General features: G+C 45.6%; 1 protein-coding gene across 8 annotated transcripts in view; it reads right to left on the bottom strand.

The window, feature by feature from the left end:
* Positions 1 to 23,224, bottom strand: part of ctif (cap binding complex dependent translation initiation factor) — a 168,186-nt gene that overhangs the window by 83,960 nt on the left and 61,002 nt on the right. For all 8 annotated transcript variants that reach the window (XR_016484794.1, XR_016484793.1, XR_016484792.1 and 5 more), the window contains 2 exons: positions 22,767 to 22,871; positions 21,684 to 21,768 (listed from right to left, as the gene is read on the bottom strand). Coding sequence is in view for 4 of the 8 variants with exons in the window: in XM_090191460.1 (XP_090047586.1) it covers positions 21,684 to 21,768; positions 22,767 to 22,871 (190 nt within the window). In the remaining 4 variants the exon portion in view is untranslated. The remainder of the gene's footprint in view (positions 1 to 21,683; positions 21,769 to 22,766; positions 22,872 to 23,224) is intronic.

Genomic DNA, 23,224 nt, shown 5'->3' with positions numbered 1-23,224 from the left:
ATTTACAGCAACGACCTGGGGAATAGTTACAAGGGAGAGGAAGGGGGATGAGTGAGTCAATTGGAAGCTGGGGATGATTATGTGATGGTATGAGGGCCAGATTGGGAATTTAGCCAGGACACCAGGGTTACCACCTCTACTCTTACGATAAGTGGCATGGGATCTTTAGTGACCACAGAGTCAGGAAACCCGTTTAACGCAACATTGGAAAGACAACACTCTACACAGGGCAATGTCCCCAATTACTGCCCTGGGGCATTTTGAAATATTTTTAGACCAGAGGAAAAGGTGCCTCCTACTGGCCCTCCAACACCACTTCCAGCAGCATCTGGTCTCCCATCCAGGGACCAACAAGGACCAACCCTGCTTAGCTTCAGAAGCAAGCCAGCAGTGGGATACAGCGTGGTATGCTGCTGGTGTTTGGATAGGGACAGAGCATGTCATACACACATGACAAAATCATTCTGAATTCCTACAATAGCCAATCCCCCATCAGAAATAGCAGGCAGAAAAGTTCTGAAATTCAGACCTCCCTACACTGGGTCGAGCTGAGAGGGACACGCGTCACAATGCGTGTTCTGTCACGTCTCTACTCTCTGCACATGATCGTGATGCTCCATGGCCAGGTCACAATGTGGGGTTGGCAGGGCGACACAGAGGCGGAGAAGAATTCCAGATCCCGACGACCTCTTAACCCTCACTGTGTAATGATCCTGCTCAATTAAGATTCATTCACAAAGCCCACAGCTCCATTGTTCCCTGTCTGCTTATTGATGCTTGTTAAGTCTCTGTCCAAAAGCAATACAGTAAGCAGAGACACAGAACGCTCAATGTAGGGCAACACAAAATCACTGTTTCTGTCTGCCGTCTCCAGTCAGCTCACGGTGAAACATGTGATAGAGATGCCATCCTCTCTGGGCAGGAAGGGAAAGAGTTGATTTATTTTTATTATTTGGTTTCTTAAAAGGGACCATGTTTTCTTCAGCACAAATAACACTTTTAATTGTTATTGAGGAAAACTGGCACTGATTGACGACCGTCTGACACATGAGAATTTGGAATGGAGGGGGGCCAGGATTTTATATATGAAATCCCCCCCATTCCAGGCTACCTCTGGCGAGCACATGGAGGGCTGTGCGGCCCCCCAAAGAAATGCCACCCCACACCATCACTGACCCACCGCCAAACCGGTCATGCTGGAGGATGTTGCAGGCAGCAGAACCTTCTCCACAGCGTATCCAGACTCTGTCACGTCTGTCACGTGCTCAGTGTGAACCTGCTTTCATCTGTGAAGAGCACAGGGCGCCAGTGGCGAATTTGCCAATCTTGGTGTTCTCTGGCAAATGCCAAACGTCCTGCACGGTGTTGGGCTGTAAGCACAACCCCCACCTGTGGACGTCGGGCCCTCCTACCACCCTCATGGAGTCTGTTTCTGACCGTTTGAGCAGACACATGCACATGCACATTTGTGGCCTGCTGGAGGTCATTTTGCAGGGCTCTGGCAGTGCTCCTCTTTGCACAAAGGCGGAGGTAGCGGTCCTGCTGCTGGGTTGTTGCCCTCCTACGGCCTCCTCCACGTCTCCTGATGTACTGGCCTGTCTCCTGGTAGCGCCTCCATGCTCTGGACACTACGCTGACAGACACAGCAAACCTTCTTGCCACAGCTCGCATTGATGTGCCATCCTGGATGAGCTGCACTACCTGAGCCACTTGTGTGGGTTGTAGACTCCGTCTTATGCTACCACTAGAGTGAAAGCACCGCCAGCATTCAAAAGTGACCAAAACATCAGCCAGGAAACATAGGAACTGAGAAGTGGTCTTTGGTCACCACCTGCAGAACCACTCCTTTATTGGGGGTGTCTTGCTAATTGCCTATAATTTCCACCTGTTGTCTATTCCATTTGCACAACAGCATGTCAAATTTATTGTCAATCAGTGTTGCTTCCTAAGTGGACAGTTTGATTTCACAGAAGATATATATATATATATATATATATACACACACATATATTATTGGGCCAATTAAGGTATTACACACACATACATGTATATAAACACGTATATGTATACATGTGTATATATATATATATATATATATATATATATATATATATATATATATATATATATATACACACATGTGTTTATATATATATATACATATATATATATATATATATACACACATGTGTTTATATATATATATATATATATATATACACACATGTGTTTATATATATATATACATGTGTTTATATATATATATATATATATATATATATATATATATATATAAATACCTTTATTGCCCCAATAGTTACATCATTAAATTAAACTTTTATTCATTTTAACAGGCCTATAAAGTTTCAGGGGAGAGAGAGGAGGAAGGAGAGCAGAGAGAGAGAGAGCAGAGAGAGAGGAGGAAAGCGAGCAGAGAGAGAGGAGGAAGGAGAGCAGAGAGAGAGAGCAGAGAGAGAGAGGAGGAAGGAGGGCAGAGAGAGAGGAGGAAGGAGAGCAGAGAGAGAGGAGGAAGGAGAGCAGAGAGAGAGGAGGAAGGAGAGCAGAGAGAGAGAGCAGAGAGAGGAGGAAGGAGGGCAGAGAGAGAGAGCATAGTCAGGGCCATCTGATAACAGACCTTTGGGAATGATTTTAATTTCAACACTGCCTGTGTTGTGGTGTGTGTGTGTGTGAGCAGCCAGCCAAGACAGCTCACCCTGCCAAGCAGCTATATTCCATTTGCTGCATCTTGCACCTCAGGCGGCAGACATTTTGTAATCTCTGTTTGCAGACTTTCCTCTTTGGGGGACCTTTATATCACTTACAAAAGGGACTGCGGGGAATGTGTGCATTACATAGAACATGTTCTTGAAATTACTGTATGTGTCTGCATTGAATTATTATAGTCCAATGACAAATAATGACCTATTCTAAACACTGAAAAATACACTGGTAATATCCATCTTTGAACACAAGAATGAAGTCATGTCAATAAATCTCTTCTTAAAATGACAGACACATGTAATGACAACACAAGAGAAAAAGTGGAAGTTAAATGAACCAGTTGTCCATCTCTTGGAGGAGGAATTTCAGGGATTGGGGCTACAAAAAAGGCACAGAATCAAACACGCCTTGTTACTACAGCACGTGTCACTTCCTTTGACACATTTGTATGCGTTTTTGACCCCTCAACTTTTTCCACAAAGTTGTTACGTTACAGCCTTATTCTAAAATGGATCAAATATATTTTTCTCCCACAGCAATCTACACACAATACCCTATAATGACAAAGCGATAACAGGTTTTTAGATATTTTTTGCAAATGTATACAAAGACATCACTACTGAAATACCTTATTTACATACGTTTTCAGACCCTTTGCTATGAGACCTGAAATTGAGCTCAGGTGCATCCTGTTTAAATTGAGCATCCTTGACATGTTTCTACAACTTGATTGGAGTCAATTGATTGATTTGATTTCAATTGATTGGACATGATTTGAAAAAGGCACATAACTGTTTACAGAAAAGCACGGATCTGGGGAAGGATACCAAAACATTTCTGCAGCATAAAAGGTCCAAGAACACAGTGGCCTTCATCATTTTTAAATGAAAGAAGTTTGGAACCACCTAGACTCTTTCTAGAGCTTGCCGCCCAGCCAAACTGAGAAATCGGGGGAGAGGGCCTTGGTCAGGGAGGTGACCAAGAACCCGATGGTCACTGACAGAGCTCCAGAGTCCCTCTGTGGAGATGGGAGAACATTCCAGAAGGACAACCATCTCTGCAGCACTCCACCAAATCGGGCTGTTATGGTAGAATTGCCAGACAGAAGCCACTCCTCAGTAAAAGGAAGATGACAGCCTGCTGGGAGTTCAGGACCTCAGACTGGGGTGAAGGTTCACCTTCCAACAGGACAACGACCCTAAGCACACAGCCAAGACAATGCATGAGTGGCTTCGGGACAAGTCTCAGAATGTCCTTGAGTGGCACAGCCAGAGCAAAGAATTGAACTCGATTGAACATCTCTGGAGAGACCTGAAAATAGCTGTCCAGCGACACTCCCCATCCAACCTGACAGATCTAGAGAGGATCTGCAGAGAAGAGTGGGAGAAACTCCCCAAATACAGGTGTGCCAGACCTGTAGCGTCATACCCAAGAAGACTCAAGGCTGTAATCGCTGCCAAAGGTACTGAGTAAAGGGTCTGAATACTTTTATTTATTATAAATTAGCAACAACTTCTGAACCTGTTTTTGTCATTATGGGGTATTGTGTTTAGATTGACGAGGGAAAACATTTACTGAATCCATTTTGGAATAAGGATGTAACGCAGAAGTGCCCAACCAGTCGATCGCGAGATGATTATACATCTACTAAAATTCAGCCACACAAATCAACACCTATAATCCCTTTGTTTTAATATTCGACAGTCCTCCATTCACAGCACTTTACATAAAATATGTCCTGCCCACTTAGTGATGTATGCCTAGTTCGCGCGGTCAGATGCCGCCCACCAACTCTAAATCGAGGTAGCGGTGATGCCAGGCAGGCAGCTAGCTAACTAACTTTGTAGCTAGATTCGTTCTTAAATTATTTTTTAAGTTGTGTGGTCGACAGCAGCAATGAATGAAGGGGAGGATACAAAACAACTGGAAACGTATCATTTCTACAAGGAATGGGAGGATTATTTTTTCGTCATGTCGAACTCAAAATGCGTGTGACTCATCTGCCATAATAGCATCGCTATCCCAAAGGTAACATAGAACATTTAAAACCGAACACAAAACCCAGGAAAGAGATTTTCCAGCGAAGAAGGTACAAGAACTAAAAAAATCAACTGGCAGCGCAGCAGTCAATTTTCACACGGCCAGTGACCAAAGGGAAGGCGGCAACCATAGCATCTTATCGTGTGAATCGCATTCTTGCTAAGCATAGAAAGGTAATTCAAAGATGGGGAGATGATCAAGGAAGCCTTTAATGAGCCTGCAGACTCGCTGTTTGGGGATTTTAAGAATAAGACTGAAATTACGGCCGCCATCAATGACATTCAGTTGTCCAGAAATACGGTGACAGGAAGATGTGAGGGAATAGCGGAGGACCTCGAGGATCAACTGAAGGAGGATATTGACAACCGAGTGTTATTCCCTCCAGTTTGACGAGTCCACAGATATGGTAGATGAGGCACAGATGTGGTAGATGTGGCACAGATGTGGTAGATGTGGCACAGATGTGGTAGATGAGGCACAGATGTGGTAGATGAGGCACAGATGTGGTAGATGAGGCACAGATGTGGTAGATGAGGCACAGATGTGGTAGATGAGGCACAGATGTGGTAGATGAGGCACAGATGTGGTAGATGAGGCACAGATGTGGTAGATGTGGCACAGATGTGGTAGATGTGGCACAGATGTGGTAGATGTGGCACAGATGTGGTAGATGAGGCACAGATGTGGTAGATGAGGCACAGATGTGGTAGATGAGGCACAGATGTGGTAGATGTGGCACAGATGTGGTAGATGTGGCACAGATGTGGTAGATGTGGCAGATGTGGCACAGATGTGGTAGATGTGGCACAGATGTGGTAGATGTGGCACAGATGTGGTAGATGTGGCACAGATGTGGTAGATGTGGCACAGATGTGGCACAGATGTGGTAGATGTGGCACAGATGTGGTAGATGTGGCACAGATGTGGTAGATGTGGCACAGATGTGGTAGATGTGGCACAGATGTGGTAGATGTGGCACAGATGTGGCACAGATGTGGTAGATGTGGCACAGATGTGGTAGATGTGGCACAGATGTGGTAGATGTGGCACAGATGTGGTAGATGTGGCACAGATGTGGTAGATGTGGCACAGATGTGGTAGATGAGGCACAGATGTGGTAGATGTGGCACAGATGTGGTAGATGAGGCACAGATGTGGTAGATGTGGCACAGATGTGGTAGATGAGGCACAGATGTGGTAGATGAGGCACAGATGTGGTAGATGAGGCACAGATGTGGTAGATGTGGCACAGATGTGGTAGATGTGGCACAGATGTGGTAGATGTGGCAGATGTGGCACAGATGTGGTAGATGTGGCACAGATGTGGTAGATGTGGCACAGATGTGGTAGATGTGGCACAGATGTGGTAGATGTGGCACAGATGTGGCACAGATGTGGTAGATGTGGCACAGATGTGGTAGATGTGGCACAGATGTGGTAGATGTGGCACAGATGTGGTAGATGTGGCACAGATGTGGCACAGATGTGGTAGATGTGGCACAGATGTGGTAGATGTGGCACAGATGTGGTAGATGTGGCACAGATGTGGTAGATGTGGCACAGATGTGGTAGATGTGGCACAGATGTGGTAGATGTGGCACAGATGTGGTAGATGAGGCACAGATGTGGTAGATGAGGCACAGATATGGTAGATGAGGCACAGATGTGGTAGATGAGGCACAGATGTGGTAGATGAGGCACAGATGTGGTAGATGAGGCACAGATGTGGTAGATGTGGCACAGATGTGGTAGATGTGGCAGATGTGGCACAGATGTGGTAGATGTGGCACAGATGTGGTAGATGTGGCACAGATGTGGTAGATGTGGCACAGATGTGGTAGATGTGGCACAGATGTGGTAGATGTGGCACAGATGTGGCACAGATGTGGTAGATGTGGCACAGATGTGGCACAGATGTGGTAGATGTGGCACAGATGTGGTAGATGTGGCACAGATGTGGCACAGATGTGGTAGATGTGGCACAGATGTGGTAGATGTGGCACAGATGTGGTAGATGTGGCACAGATGTGGTAGATGTGGCACAGTTATGCATTTTTCATCAGAATGGTATTTGACAACACAAGTACAAAAGGAGGAACTACTCACCATTTTGCCACTGAAAGGACATACAAGGGTCGAAGATATTTTTCAAGCTTTCGCGGAGTTTGCTAACAAATTCCAACTTCCCTTTTGTAAGCCGTCTCCATGACTACCGATGGGGCACCTGCTATAGTAGGCCGCACTAGTGGGTTCGTTGCATTGTGCAAACGGGATGATTCTTTCCCAGACTTTCTTAGTTATCACTGCGTAATTCATCAGCAAGCTTTGTGCGGGGAATATGGTAAACATGAAAGAGGTGATGGGATGCTGCGATGAAGATTGTGTGTTCTATTCGACCAAGAAGCCTACAGCGGTGGCTATTTCGATCTCACTTAGAAGAGACGGAAGCGAAGCACACAGACCTGCTGCTGCACACGGATGTGCGTTGGCTGAGTCTAGTTAAATTTTTTAGGGAGATTCAGAGTTGTTGCCTGAAATCAAGGGGTTTCTCAAGGTATCCAAACATGCAAAACATGCACAGTTAGAGGACACAGTGGCTCCTGGATTGAGCTTCTCTCGCTGACCTAACTTATATGCTTAACGAATTGAATGTAGAGTAGCAGGGAAAAGGCAAACATGTAAATTGACATGATCAGCTCTGTGAACACATTTAAATGCAACACATGTATTCAGACCCTGAACGTCAAGGCCAAGGATACAGCACAGCTTGACAGTGGACGTTAGGATGCTCTGGACTTGCTCCACCTATCTGAGTTCGACAGTCGTTTCACTGACCTTGCATCGCTTGAGCCGATTGTCACTTATATGTGCGTTCCGTTTGGCACAGACATAAATGTGAAAGTCTTTGCTTCAAAAATGGGACCACTTTTTCAGATGGACACAACTATAGCAGAAACTGAAGTTCTCACTCTTCAAAATGACATTCAGCTGAAATCCAGGGCAACCACTGAGATGAAGGAAGAGTTCTGGGAGATACTGCTAGACGGGAAGTATCCCAACATAACAAGATGTGCTCTCAACTTACCAGCCCTTTTTGGATCAACCTACCTCTGAGTCTGCATTGTCTAACATGAAGATAAAGTCCAAGTACAGACCTACTATGACTGATGACCACCTTGTGTCCTGCATGAGACCTGCAACAAGCTGCTACAGCCCTGACTACGAAAAACGGCTTGCCTCCTCCCAATGCCAAAAGTCACACTAAAAAAAAAAAAAAAGGTTGGAAATTAAATGAGTTGCACTTATTTGTGTAAAACATGTTATTGGTCCACATTATATGTGGGCATCAAATAGGATTCATAGCAGCAGGTCCATACTCAGTGGTGGGTTGTGTTTCATACATGTTGTTGGTTGGTTTAGATTTAAAGACTGGTAGATCTCATCAGGCTGGCAAATGAAAAAGTAGATCTGACGTCAAAGCAGTTTGGGCACACCTGATGTAACAAGATGTGGTAAAGGGGAAGGGGTCTGAATACTTTCCGAATGCACTGTATATCCAGGGAGAACCATGATTCCATGAAACAGAGTATCTTACAATCCCTGATGTCTCTCTGGAAGGAGACGCTCTCCCTGAGCCCGTCTACTTTATTGTCCAGGGACCGAACACTATGTAGTAATACACTAGGAAGCCGTGGATGGTATGCACACCTCCTGCTGTATTTAAAAAAATACGTAAATCTAGCAAGCCAGGCAACTAAAAGTAAATATAGACTGTGTTTGTTTGTTGCTTGCTTATTAGCGAAATATCTAGCCAGCTCACATAATAACCAGAACATGGCTGACAATATTTTAAATTTCAACTGTAGCCAACTGTAATTCACCATAAAGAGGAAAATTAACACATTACAAGGTCATTATTCGCAAATGATTTACAAGTATGGTGAGCTGCTAACTTACTGTTGTTAATGTGAAGAAATTAAAGCAGTGCATTGCATTCTGTCCTCGGTGTTGGCAAAAGCAATTTTGGGAGACACACTATTGGCTCCTTGATGTGCCGCTAGATAAAATTGAGCCTTTGCCACAACGATGTCACAGCACCAATTTGCCAAGCTGCAGCACAGCTACAGTCCACGAGGTAGCGTGGACCGAGGTAGCGTGGACCGAGGTAGCGTGGACCGAGGTAGCGTGGACCGAGGTAGCGGGGACCGAGGTAGCGGGGACCGAGGTAGCGGGGACCGAGGTAGCGTGGACCGAGGTAGCGTGGACCGAGGTAGCGTGGACCGAGGTAGCGGGGACCGAGGTAGCGGGGACCGAGGTAGCGGGGACCGAGGTAGCGTGGACCGAGGTAGCGTGGACCGAGGTAGCGTGGACCGAGGTAGCGGGGACCGAGGTAGCGTGGACCGAGGTAGCGTGGACCGAGGTAGCGGGGACCGAGGTAGCGTGGACCGAGGTAGCGGGGACCGAGGTAGCGTGGACCGAGGTAGCGTGGACCGAGGTAGCGTGGACCGAGGTAGCGTGGACCGAGGTAGCGTGGACCGAGGTAGCGTGGACCGAGGTAGCGGGGACCGAGGTAGCGGTGAATTTAGAACTTAGTCAATAATGCTTGCTGCATCAGGTTACCTTCAAAGTTGAATGTCTCTTGCTCAGTTGCTGCCAAATCAACGGCAATATAAAAAGGTGAATGCCGACAAGAAAGAGGTAAAGATGTGGCTGTTTGAAAAGGGAACATAAACATTGCCCAGTTGTTTTTACAGACAACATACGGTGAATCCTATGTGAAAGACGTATTAGTAAGGGCCAAGTCTTGATACGCAAAACTGCCAAGACGCCATTCATATTGGCTACAACTAGTTGCTTTTCTCAGAGATCCTAGATCATATCATTTCTTCTGTCACGTGACCTGTTTGTTTGCCTTGCCCATTTCAAACCTGTTCCAGTCTTTGATGTGTAATACATGTGGAACTCACACTAATTTGACACATTACTAAAGTGAACAGCCCGTGCTAACCAACTGGTGCTAGCCAACTGGCATCCTCCACACAGGCAGGCAGCACAGAGATACACAGGGTACTGATGCTTAAGTACAGACATCCATCCAAGGTAGCATCCCAAATGGCACCCTATTACTTATAAAATGCACTACTTTTAACCAGGGCCCCCCATAGGACTCTGGTCAAAAGTAGTGCATGACGTAGGGAATAGAGTGTCATTTGCGATTGGGACTTAAGCCAAGTTTCCTCTCGAACCTCACAGCTCACATTATTTCATTAAGAGAGGTATTCCGGAGCGCAGAAGGCAGGCAGGCGAAGGGAGGCTGACGGGGGTAAGAGAAGCGTAGCTCCAACTAAACAGGAAACTCTGTGGAATGTCTTTCCACCCAAGGCCAGGCAGGGCCTCCAATACCCGCTCTCTCCCTCGGTCTCAGTTCAAACCCTGGATCAACTCCAGGCGAGGGTGCACACGCGCTAGTACAAAACATTATACAGCTGCACTATTTGACAGCATCTTGACTGGCTGCATCGCCGCCTGGTTTGGAAACTGCTTGTCACCCAACCGCATGGCGCTACAGAGGGTAGTACGTACGGCCCAGTACATCACCGGGGTCTGAGCTCCCTGCCATCCAGGACCTCTATAACAGGCAGTGTCAGAGGAAGGCTCTAAATATTGTCAAAGACTCCAGACACCAAAGCCATAGACTGTTCTCTCTGCAACCGCACGGCAAGTGGTACTGATGCACGAAGTCTGGAACCAACAGAACTCTGAACAGCTTCTCCCCCAAGTCATAAGACTGCTAAATAGTTCACCAAATAGCTACCTGAACTCTCTGCATTGACCCCCTTTAGCACTAACTCATCACATACACTGCTGCTACTGTTTATGATCTATCCTGTTACCTAGTCCCTTTACCCGTATACTCTATTCTTACAGAACCAGTAAAGACATTACACCAGTGAAGACATTACACTATGAAATAACACATATGGAATCATGTAGTAACTACACAAAAAAAAAAAAAAAGTGTTAAACAAATCAAAATATATTTTATATTTGAGATTCTTCAAAGTAGCCACCCTTTGCCTTGACAATTTCGCACACTTGGCACGCCCTCAACCAGCTTCACCTGGAATGCTTTTCCAACAGTCTTGAAGGGATTCCCACATATGCTGAGCACTTGTTGGCTGCTTTTCCTTCACTCTGCGGTCAAACTAATTCAAAACCATCTCAATTGGGTTGAGGTCGGGTGTTTGTGGAGGCCAGGTCATCTGATGCAGGAACCAAAAATCTCAAATTTGGACTCAGACCAAATGACAGATTTCCACCCGTTTAATGTGCATTGGTCGTGTTTCTTGACCCAAGCCAGTCTCTTCTTCTTATCGGTGTCCTTTAGTAGTGGTTTCTTTGCAGCAATTTGACCATGAAGTCCTGATTCACAGTCTCTTCTGAACAGTTTATGTTGAGATGTCTGTAACTTTACCTCTGTGAAGCATTTATTTGGGCTGCAATTTCTGGGGCTGGTAAATCCAGGTGACAACCTCATGAAGCTGGTTGAGAGAATTCCAAGAGTGTTGAAAGCTGTCATCAAGGCAAAGGGTGGCTATTTTGTAGAACCTGATCAACACTTTTTTGGTTACTACATGATCCCATATGTGTTATTTCGTAGTTTTGATGTCTTCACTATTATTCTACAATGTAGAAAATAGTACAAATAAAGAAAAACCCTGTCCAAACTTTTGACTGGTACTGTACATATCTACCACAAGGACCTCGTACCCCTGCACATCAACTCGGTACTGATACCCCGTGTATATAGTCAAGTTATTACTCTGTGTATTTATTCCTTGTTTTATTATCTTTATTTTTCTCTTGTTGTTAAGGGCCAGTAAATGTGCATTTCACTGTCCGTCTATACCTGTTGTTTATGAAGAATGTGTTAAATAACATTTGATTCGATGTTGAACGTCAGTGTGAGTGGGCAGTGTGGGATTACAATGCCTCAGATATATAAACCAGACTCCGACCAACACAGAGACCAAAAACAATATGACAGTCTTGCAAAACAGCCATCAGCTTGCAAAAACAGCAAGGTTCTTTTACTCAGAATCCCAGGCATGTGCATAACAGCTGACCACAGAACTTGAGATGGCTGAGAAAGTGTGATGTGTGTTTCCAATAGTAGCGGTGATAAAATACACAGTACAACACACCAGAAAGAATCCTTCTATTCGAGAAGCATGAATACAAAGCTCTGAAACACAGTCTGCCAATCACCTTTCTCCAATCAGCCCAGGTCCGTCCAATAGGCCTGCTGGATGGATGATGAGTCAGAAATCCACGGCCTCAGCTCTCCAAGAGGGATACCACATTTCTATACAGAACATGCAGTTATTGTGGATCTGTCTGATTCCTTTCCAAAGGGTCACTTGTAAAAACTCAACATCGAAGAGAAAAATTAGGCTCTAGTCTAATGGCTTATTATTAACAGGCTCTAGTCTAGTCTAATGGTTTACTATTAACAGGCTCTAGTCTAGTCTAATGGTTTACTATTAACAGGCTCTAGTCTAGTCTAATGGTTTACTATTAACAGGCTCTAGTCTAGTCTTATGGCTTATTATTAACAGGCTCTAGTCTAGTCTTATGGCTTATTATTAACAGGCTCTAGTCTAATGGCTTATTATTAACAGGCTCTAGTCTAGTCTAATGGCTTATTATTAACAGGCTCTAGTCTAGTCTAATGGTTTACTATTAACAGGCTCTAGTCTAGTCTAATGGTTTACTATTAACAGGCTCTAGTCTAGTCTAATGGCTTATTATTAACAGGCTCTAGTCTAGTCTAATGGTTTACTATTAACAGGCTCTAGTCTAGTCTAATGGTTTACTATTAACAGGCTCTAGTCTAGTCTAATGGCTTATTATTAACAGGCTCTAGTCTAGTCTAATGGTTTACTATTAACAGGCTCTAGTCTAGTCTAATGGTTTACTATTAACAGGCTCTAGTCTCGTCTAATGGCTTATTATTAACAGGCTCTAGTCTAATGGCTTATTATTAACAGGCTCTAGTCTAGTCTAATGGTTTATTATTAACAGGCTCTAGTCTAGTCTAATGGTTTATTATTAACAGGCTCTGGTCTAGTGTAATGGCTTATTATTAACAGGCTCTAGTCTAGTCTAATGGTTTACTATTAACAGGCTCTAGTCTAGTCTAATGGTTTATTATTAACAGGCTCTAGTGTTCAGGCTCTAGTCTAGTCTAATAGTTTACTATTAACAGGCTCTAGTCTAGTCTAATGGCTTATTATTAACAGGCTCTAGTCTAGTCTAATGGTTTACTATTAACAGGCTCTAGTCTAATAGTTTATTATTAACAGGTTGTAGTGTTCAGGCTCTAGTCTAGTCTAATGGCTTATTATTAACAGGCTCTAGTCTAGTCTAATAGTTTACTATTAACAGGCTCTAGTCTAGTCTAATGGTTTATTATTAACAGGCTCTAGTCTAGTCTAATGGTTTACTATTAACAGGCTCTAGTCTAGTCTAATGGTTTACTATTAACAGGCTCTAGTCTAATAGTTTATTATTAACAGGTTGTAGTGTTCAGGCTCTAGTCTAGTCTAATAGTTTACTATTAACAGGCTCTAGTCTAGTCTAATGGTTTACTATTAACAGGCTCTAGTCTAATAGTTTATTATTAACAGGCTCTAGTGTTCAGGCTCTAGTCTAGTCTAATAGTTTACTATTAACAGGCTCTAGTCTAGTCTAATGGCTTATTATTAACAGGCTCTAGTCTAGTCTAATGGTTTACTATTAACAGGCTCTAGTCTAATAGTTTATTATTAACAGGTTGTAGTGTTCAGGCTCTAGTCTAGTCTAATGGCTTATTATTAACAGGCTCTAGTCTAGTCTAATAGTTTACTATTAACAGGCTCTAGTCTAGTCTAATGGTTTATTATTAACAGGCTCTAGTCTAGTCTAATGGTTTACTATTAACAGGCTCTAGTCTAGTCTAATGGTTTACTATTAACAGGCTCTAGTCTAATAGTTTATTATTAACAGGTTGTAGTGTTCAGGCTCTAGTCTAGTCTAATAGTTTACTATTAACAGGCTCTAGTCTAGTCTAATGGTTTACTATTAACAGGCTCTAGTCTAATAGTTTATTATTAACAGGTTGTAGTGTTCAGGCTCTAGTCTAGTCTAATAGTTTACTATTAACAGGCTCTAGTCTAGTCTAATGGTTTATTATTAACAGGCTCCAGTGTTCAGGCTCTAGTATAGTAATCTACTGGTTTATTATTCCCAGACAGGCCAGTCAGAGACCCGGTGTTCTCTGGCCATAAGAAGCCTTTATGAGTGGAGCAGCCAGTCTACAGCGTCAGGCAGAAAGCCACAGCTTAAAGACAATTGGGGGGGAGATCGCTGGAGGATTGGTGCTTTGGTAAAGCGGGAGAGCGGCGTCTTGCTTTTCTGGTTTTCAGTCAGTTCAGTCAGAGGCGGGATCACGATGACAGACTGTTAGGGAACAACATTAAACCAGTCCCCACTTCCACATTCAGTGGGATACACACTTCAGAACTACATCAACAAATTATTATAACTAATGGTTAACATTGCATATACACTGCACATCAGTTATAACCAATGCTTATAAAGCCACTTGAATTGTTTTGATGGATGAAGGAGAATGATTTCACTTGGTCTTATTGATCAGCCTGGAAGGTAGAGAGCGAAAGCAGGGCAGGATACTGCCTAATGGGCCCATGTCTGGCTGGTATATAATCACTAAGAGACAGTACAGTCTGGTGGTCTAGTCTGGCAGGGGGCACAGATAGGGGGCTCTACAGCGGGCGGCTTTGGCCCACACAGACTTTGTTTACCTCCGCCATCCACAAAGCCCTCTTTTTCTACTTTCTCTTTTCCTCCCCCCTGCCTCCCATCAGCCCCGGTCTTTCTCTGGTCTCTCTTCCCCTCCCTCTACCCACCTCCCATCTCTTACCAGTACAAATCAGGTCAGTGTGGATTGGTTTTCCAGTCTCAAATACAGTGGAAGGAGTACGAGCCATAATAGGGTTTAAGGGGCGTGGCATGCAGGATATCCAGGGCCATGTCCCAAATGGTACCCTATTCCCTTCGTAGTGCACTACTCTTGACCAGGGCCCCTTAGAAAATAGGGTGCCATTTGGGATGCAAGCCCCACGACTGGCTCCTAATCCCACAGGGGAGGTGCCTCTAACAGCTATCACCATGCAATCCTCCTCTGTCTGGTCAACCAATGAGATGGTCAAGACCAGACCACCAGAAGTAATGATTATGGAGTGGAACGTGTTGATACTCAATGTCCCAGATGTCTGCCGTTCATTCATGAACTTGGACGCCTTGTTGAATGTCAGATGGTGAAATCCGATGTATATAATGTTGAGGTTTGGGGAATAAAGAAAGACATCCAGACATAACTAATTAACCCATTCACACAGGAAGAGTTGCAGGCAAATTAACCCATTCACACAGGAAGAGTTGTAGGCAAATTAACCCATTCACACAGGAAGAGTTGTAGGCAAATAACAAATGAACCCATTCACACAGGAAGAGTTGTAGGCAAATAACAAATGAACCCATTCACACAGGAAGAGTTGCAGGCAAATAACACAGTTAGCGAAAGTGAGATTGTGCCAAATTAATTTTGTTAAGACTCGTCCTAGAGCTGGCCGTCCGGTCAAACTGAGCAATCGGGGGAGAAGGGCCTTGGTCAGGGAGGTGACCAAGAACCCGATGGTCACTCTGACAGAGATCCTCTGTGGAGACGGGAGAACCTTCCAGAAGGACAACCATCTCTGCAACACTCCACCAATCAGGCCTTTAAGGTAGAGTGGCCAGACAGAAGCCCCTCAGTAAAAGTCACAGAACAGCCCGCTTGGAGTTTGTAAAAAGGCAACTAGAGAACTCTCAGACCATGAGAAACAAGATTCTCTGGTCTGATGAAACCAAGATTGAACTCTTTGGCTTGAATGCCAAGCGTCACATCTGGAGGAAACCTGACACCATCCCTACGGTGAAGCATGGTGGTGCAGCATCATGCTGTGGGGATGTTTATCAGCAGCAGGGGAGACTAGTCAGGATCGAGGGAAAGTTGAATGGAGCAAAGTACAGAGAGATCCTTGATGAAAACTTGCTCCAGAGCACTCAGGACCTCAGACTGGGGTGAAGGTTCACCTTCCAACAGGACAATGTCCCTAAGCACACAGCCAAGACAACGCAGGAGTGACGTCGGAAAAAGTCTCCGAATGTCCTTTAGTGGCCCAGCCAGAGCCCGGACTTGAACCCAATCGAACATCTCTGGAGAGACCTGAAATTAGCTGAGCAGCGACACTCCCCAAGAAGACTCAAGGCTGTAATCACTTCAAAAAGGTGCTTTAACAAAGTACTGAGTAAAGGGACTGAATACTTATGTAAATGTGATCAGTTTTATTTTTAATACATTTGCAAAAATGTCTAAAAAACGTTTTTTTATTTTTGTCATTATGGGGTAGTGTGGGGTAGTGTGTGTATATTAATAAGGGGCAAAAAAAATATAAAATAAAATAATAAATCAAATATTCCATTTTAGAATCAGACTAACGTAACAAAATGTGGAAAAAGTCAAGGGGTCTGCCAACTTTCCGAAAGCAATGTGTGTGTGTCCGTCCACGTGTGTGTCTACGCGTCTTCTCCAGTTCCTGATCTCTAGAAGGTCAGTGTTCCTCTGTGGTCGGTCACTGGGAGCACACCTAACACAGACTCTCTCCTCTCTGACAATGGCAGGAAAAGAGAGTAGGAGGGGGCTGCTCTCCACGCTGACCTCATTGTTCTACAGTGGACGTGAAGGAGGGAGAATGAGGAGGACAAGGATGGAGGAGGGAGCAGGGCCAACTATTCCTTCAGCCCCAGACAGGCCTGTGTTAAGTACGGTCCCAGCACCCGGACCCCAGTCACCGACCCGAGTCCCGAGGGCTGGTTGGCTGACTGCCTCCCCTCTGAGGCTCCTGCTCTGGTGCACGTAGACTGAGCGGGCCAGCCAGTCTGAGGAGACGTCTTGAGTCTGGTCCCCTGGTCGCTTTGTTCTGCAGGAAGGAACTGGAGCGGACCAGGCCGGATATGTCCTCAGTGACTCTGTGGCCCCTGCCTGGCCACCACCGGTCAGCCGGACAGGCCCATAACTCAGGTCCCCAATGACTGACTGGATCAGTAGCACTGTGGACTGTGGGAAGCAGAGGGGTGAGACTCGGTCAGATAGCCTGGTGCCAGATCTGTTTGTGCTTCTTGACAGCTCCTGTGGTCAATGAAGTGACAATGACCAGCAAGCAAGATCACAAACCAATCTGGGACCAGGCTATCTGACTGCCTCCCCCTTGGGAAAACAACCAGAAATCAGCCAGTCCCACAGGGACAGAGGACAGGAAGTCCTAGATATATACAGTGGATCTCCTCATCACTGACTCAAGACAGAGAGAACTACAATTCATCTACTATAATGTATAACTCAACCACCATGATGTTTACTAACATGAGTTCAGTCTTCATTAATGAGCCAGGGCCGATCTACTGTATATCCATCAGGCTGGAGTTGATGAGACCATGAGAGTTTATAAAAGGACAACAAATGGGACGATGGAAATGATCGCACAAGGACATGAGCAAACGTGCACATCCCACGCACGCGTACAGAAACAGACGAGCCGGGCTCGAATGTCAATGAAAAAAAACATCGTCACCCACAGGAAGAGGAAGAACGTGATGAAAGGCAAGCAATAGCAATACCTATTGAAATCAAATGGGGCCGGATGACTTCCGCGCATGGCAGCCAAGCTGCAGTCACACAAACAAGGCAACTGGATGTTGTTAGGGTATTGAAAAGATATCACGCACCCAGAGTCATGCAAGCATTGTGTTGACATGCTCAGAATCCCCCAGAGCACGCAGAGATATACATATCACAATAACACAGTCTCATGTTGACTTCACCAACCCGATGACTGAGATGTCCATCCCTGTCTGTCACTATGATACACATGAGAGGGCTATCCTGCCATCAGTGACTACTGTACCTCTCTGGCCCTGTCAGGCTCTTAAATCTGACCTGAGAGGGCTATCCTGCCATCAGTGACTACTGTACCTCTCTGGCCCTGTCAGGCTCTTAAATCTGACCTGAGAGGGCTATCCTGCCATCAGTGACTACTGTACCTCTCTGGCCCTGTCAGGCTCTTAAATCTGACCTGAGAGGGCTATCCTGCCATCAGTGACTACTGTACCTCTCTGGCCCTGTCAGGCTCTTAAATCTGACCTGAGAGGGCTTCCTGCCATCAGTGACTACTGTACCTCTCTGGCCCTGTCAGGCTCTTAAATCTGACCTGAGAGGGCTTCCTGCCATCAGTGACTACTGTACCTCTCTGGCCCTGTCAGGCTCTTAAATCTGACCTGACGTAAACAAGCACACACACACACCTTGGCTAAAGCTTTGCTAGGGTCAGGTGGGTGTAAACTATGTCAGAAATGGGACTGAATAGAGGGAAGGGGAAGGGGCTTGACTCATCCTTTATGAAGCACGTCTCACTCCAGACCCAGACCAAGCTCCATAGAATCATCCTGCAGGAATCTCATAACATGGGGTGTAGAGAGGATGCTGGTTCTCCCCTGTGCTCTGCCTTTCCTGTCCTCCCAGGTTCTTTTACCTAGTGGGCCTTGGTGCTGCTATTCTGGTTGTGAATTAGTCTGTCTCCCCAGAATAGCCCTGGAATCTGAGGGTGAAAACATTTTCAAATCGAATTGTATTTGTGCGCTGAATACAACAGGTGTAGACTTTACCAGGAAATGCTTGCTTACAAGCCCTTAACCAACAACTCAGTTAAGTAGTGAGAACATTTGACAATTACAACAACAAAAAATGAACTAGTAACACTAAATAATGAGGATATATACAAAGGAGTAGTGGTACCGAGTCAATGTGAAGGGGTACCATTAGTTGAGGAAATATGTACATGCAGGTAAAGGTGAATAGGTCATTATGATAGGTAATAAAACGTGACAAGATCACGTGTGTGTGTGTGTGTTGGAGTGTGTGTGTGTGTGTGTGTTGGAGTGTGTGTGTGTGTGTTGGAGTGTGTGTGTAAGGTGACTAGGTAATTATGATAGGTAATAAAACGTGACAAGATCACAAATGTGTGAGTGTGGCATCAATATGCATGTATGTGTTTTGTGTGCATGAGCATATGTAGTGTGTGTGTGTGTATTGGAGTGTGTGTGTGTGTGTTGGAGTGTGTGTGTGTGTGTGTGTTGGAGTGTGTGTGTGTGTGTGTGTGTGTGTGTGTGTTGGAGTGTGTGTGTGTGTGTGTGTGTTGGAGTGTGTGTGTGTGTGTAATGGCTTGGGGGTAGAAGCTGTTCAGCAGTCTGATGGCTTGGGGGTAGAAGCTGTTCAGCAGTCTGATGGTTTGGGGGTAGAAGCTGTTCAGCAGTCTGATGGCTTGGGGGTAGAAGCTGTTCAGCAGTCTGATGGCTTGGGGGTAGAAGCTGTTCAGCAGTCTGATGGTTTGGGGGTAGAAGCTGTTCAGCAGTCTGATGGCTTGGGGGTAGAAGCTGTTCAGCAGTCTAATGACTTGGGGGTAGAAGCTGTTCAGCAGTCTGATGGTTTGGGGGTAGAAGCTGTTCAGCAGTCTGATGGTTTGGGGGTAGAAGCTGTTCAGCAGTCTGATGGTTTGGGGGTAGAAGCTGTTCAGCAGTCTGATGGTTTGGGGGTAGAAGCTGTTCAGCAGTCTGATGGCTTGGGGGTAGAAGCTGTTCAGCAGTCTAATGACTTGGGGGTAGGAGCTGTTCAGCAGTCTGATGGTTTGGGGGTAGAAGCTGTTCAGCAGTCTGATGGTTTGGGGGTAGAAGCTGTTCAGCAGTCTGATGGCTTGGGGGGTAGGAGTTGTTCAGCAGTCTGATGGCTTGGGGGTAGAAGCTGTTCAGGAACCTTTTGGTCTTTCGCAGTAGCAGAGAGAACAGTCTATGAATTGTGTGTCCTGGAGTCTTTGACCATTTTTAGGGCGTTCCTCTGACACCGCCTGGTATAGTCCTGGATGGCAGAGCTCGGCTTTGGGATCCACCCATTCCTCTCCCCGACCTCCCCACCCCAAATAATTACATATCTCTCCCGATATCCCCCAGCCCCAAAAATCAATCTTCCTCTCCCTAAAACCCCTCCCCCATAATCCATCTCATAAAAATGTAAAAACTTTGTTGGCATTTAATCAACATCATGAGCGTTTGAGTCCCACTGTATGTTATGTAAGTCCTGACTACAAGCATCACACACACTGAGCCAAGTAGTCAAGACACACACATTCTCAAACACACACAAACACATTTGTCGTCTTCATCGTCCCCCCCCCACACACACACAGAGACTGAGCTCCAGTCACAGAGGCTTAGCGGCGCGGCACGGCGCCATCTGCTGCTATATTTAGTCAGGTTATCAGTGAGGTGAGGTAAACCTAGGGACTGACTGACTGGTCCTGGCCCCTGAGAGCCTGCTAGGGGATATTAGACAGCTTTATGTGCCACTGAGGCCAACAGGGCAACGGGTATCACACACACTGAATGTCACTACTGACAAACACTGGGGAACAGGACAGGCATTCCCAGGTCTCAAGAGATATATATTATCAGGCACTGTAAAGGAAACATGATTATAAACACTAGTATTTCAGTCATCTTGAGGAGGTACTTTCTTTGGTCTATTTTCAACTTTGAGTTTTACTTTCAGGGTCATCCGCGTCCTCACAGTCAGTTCCTTCCCGTGCGTTGTGGTGTGTCTGAGTTATTTACAAAGCAGTCAGTCAAAGGAGATGGCGTGGTGAGCACAATGAAACAATGAACTGGAGACTGGCTGGGCCTGGCGTGGGGTCATGGCTGGCTGACTGGCAGGCAGAGCGATGACGTGGGCAGGGGGGGAGACTCCCTGGTGGCCAGTCTGGATATGAGACCAGACATGTGGGGGTGGGGGTATGTGTGTGTCTCTCCTGCCCTCCAGACCCTCCAGTGCCAACATCCTGCCCGTCAGCAGACCAGACAAACCCAGACGGTAACACTGGCACACAGTGACGTAGTCCTGTAGACATGCGAGACAGACCCACCCTAGCTGGATCTGTATCCTATTCCTGACCTGCTAGGAATCATTTCCCCTCTGGGATGAATAAATCTTCTTAGAATTGAATTCCAAAGTTCTACAGTCATATATATATATTTGGACATTGGTTGGTTTTACAGCCAGAGACATTTTTCAATTTTTATTAAATTTAACCTTTAACTAGGCAAGTCAATTTAGAACAAATTCTTATTTACAATGACGGCCTACCCTGGCCAAACTAGGACGACGCTGGGCCAATTGTGAGCCGCCCTATGGGACTCTCAGTCACGGCCGGATGTGATAGAGCCTGGATTTGAACCAGGGACTGTAGTGACGCCTCTTGCACTGAGATGCAGCACCTTAGACCGCTGTGCCACTTGGGAGCCCAAAAAAAAAAAAAAATCCTGCTAGAGAACAGAGCGAAATATATATATTTGTAGTACATATAGAAAAGTGATTTATTTAGGATTTTCAAGGGACAGAAAACCAGCAAAGATTTAGTCTGAGCAAGACCTTATCTAGTGTTTTATGAGAAATTATGGAACTCAAGGAACAGTACCTTAAAACGACCACTGGGCGCCAGTATTGGCCCTTTAACATGGTCAGAGGTGAATGGACAACGGTTCAACACTAGATGTCAGAGTTCACTCACATAAAGGACAAGACTATTCCTTACATTTCTAAGTATGAAGTTCCATCTTTCAGCCACCAGATGGAGCTCCCTACCATTAGTAGGTATGTGGTCTTGTTAGAAAGCAGATAGAGAGGACCGAGACAAAGAAAGAGGTTAACTCACAGTAAGGCCTGGCAGGAACTTCTCCATGTCATTCAGGTCAATGCCATCATCGTCATCATCATCTTCAAACTTGCCTTTCATCATCCTGAGAGATCGAGAGATAAGGGATGAGTAGGCAGGATAGGTGGGCTCTGATTGGCTTATACAGGGGACAATTTCTCTTCTATTCCTGACATTTTCTCTCCTCACCTTCTCAAAACTCATTGGAGAAGAAGGTTAGAGGGGAGGGACCTTGGACCTTCTCCTCCAATATGGTGAGGAGGTGAGGAGAGGTTGTGAGGAACGGTGAAAAGACCATTTGAGATTGAGTTCATGTGATGATAACCCAGTAGTGAGACTGAGGCCTAGGGGTCAGTATGAGTGTAGCAGAGGCTACAGACACCAAGTAGTAATGGAATGGACCAGCATCATGTTCATGTCTATCCCATAGGAGAGGATTAATGGGAGGGATGTATAGGCCTTCAGATCTGCAAAGTGTAGAAGGGTAGAAGGGTTAGGGCCAGGTAGAAGGGTTAGGGCCAGGTAGCAGGGTTAGGGCCAGGTAGAAGGGTTAGGGCCAGGTAGAAGGGTTAGGGCCAGGTAGAAGGGTTAGGGCCAGGTAGAAGGGTTAGGGCCAGGTAGAAGGGTTAGGGCCAGGTAGCAGGGTTAGGGCCAGGTAGCAGGGTTAGGGCCAGGTAGCAGGGTTAGGGCCAGGTAGCAGGGTTAGGGCCAGGTAGCAGGGTTAGGGCCAGGTAGAAGGGTTAGGGCCAGGTAGAAGGGTTAGGGCCAGGTAGAAGGGTTAGGGCCAGGTAGAAGGGTTAGGGCCAGGTAGAAGGGTTAGGGCCAGGTAGAAGGGTTAGGGCCAGGTAGAAGGGTTAGGGCCAGGTAGAAGGGTTAGGGCCAGGTAGCAGGGTTAGGGCCAGATAGCAGGGTTAGGGCCAGGTAGCAGGGTTAGGGCCAGGTAAAAGGGTTAGGGCCAGGTAGAAGGGTTAGGGAGAGAACTGGGACAATGTTTCTCTATGGTCAAGTCAAGGAGTCGCTGGACACACGCGTCCTTTCTCAGTAACTTGGTATTTATTTAATTGAACCACTAGATGCACTCACCCCTCTCTGTCGATGTGTGGTAGATGCTTTGGTGTTCCTCTGAAGGGTTTCCTGTGGAACTGACTGAAGTCTAGCTTCTCAGGCTGGAGGTCCCATGTCGCCCCCCTACAAACACAACATTGGACAAGAAGATGACATAAACAAATCAAAAATCGGTCGCAACACATATTGGCAGATGCTACCGCAGGCGCAAAAATATGCTTGTTTCTCTAGCTCTAAAAACGCAGTAATACCTAGCAATACACACAAATCCCCAAAAAATGTATTAGTACGCATGTATGTATGTATGTATGTATGTATGTACAGTGCCTTGCGAAAGTATTCGGCCCCCTTGAAGTTTGCGACCTTTTGCCACATTTCAGGCTTCAAACATAAAGATATAAAACTGTATTTTTTTGTGAAGAATCAACAACAAGTGGGACACAATCATGACGTGGAACGACATTTATTGGATATTT

Source organism: Oncorhynchus mykiss, chromosome 12 (assembly GCF_057628025.1).
Source record: "Oncorhynchus mykiss isolate SJ-2025 chromosome 12, ASM5762802v1, whole genome shotgun sequence".
Taxonomy (NCBI): domain Eukaryota; kingdom Metazoa; phylum Chordata; class Actinopteri; order Salmoniformes; family Salmonidae; genus Oncorhynchus; species Oncorhynchus mykiss.
This window is presented reverse-complemented; position numbering and strand designations above follow the sequence as displayed.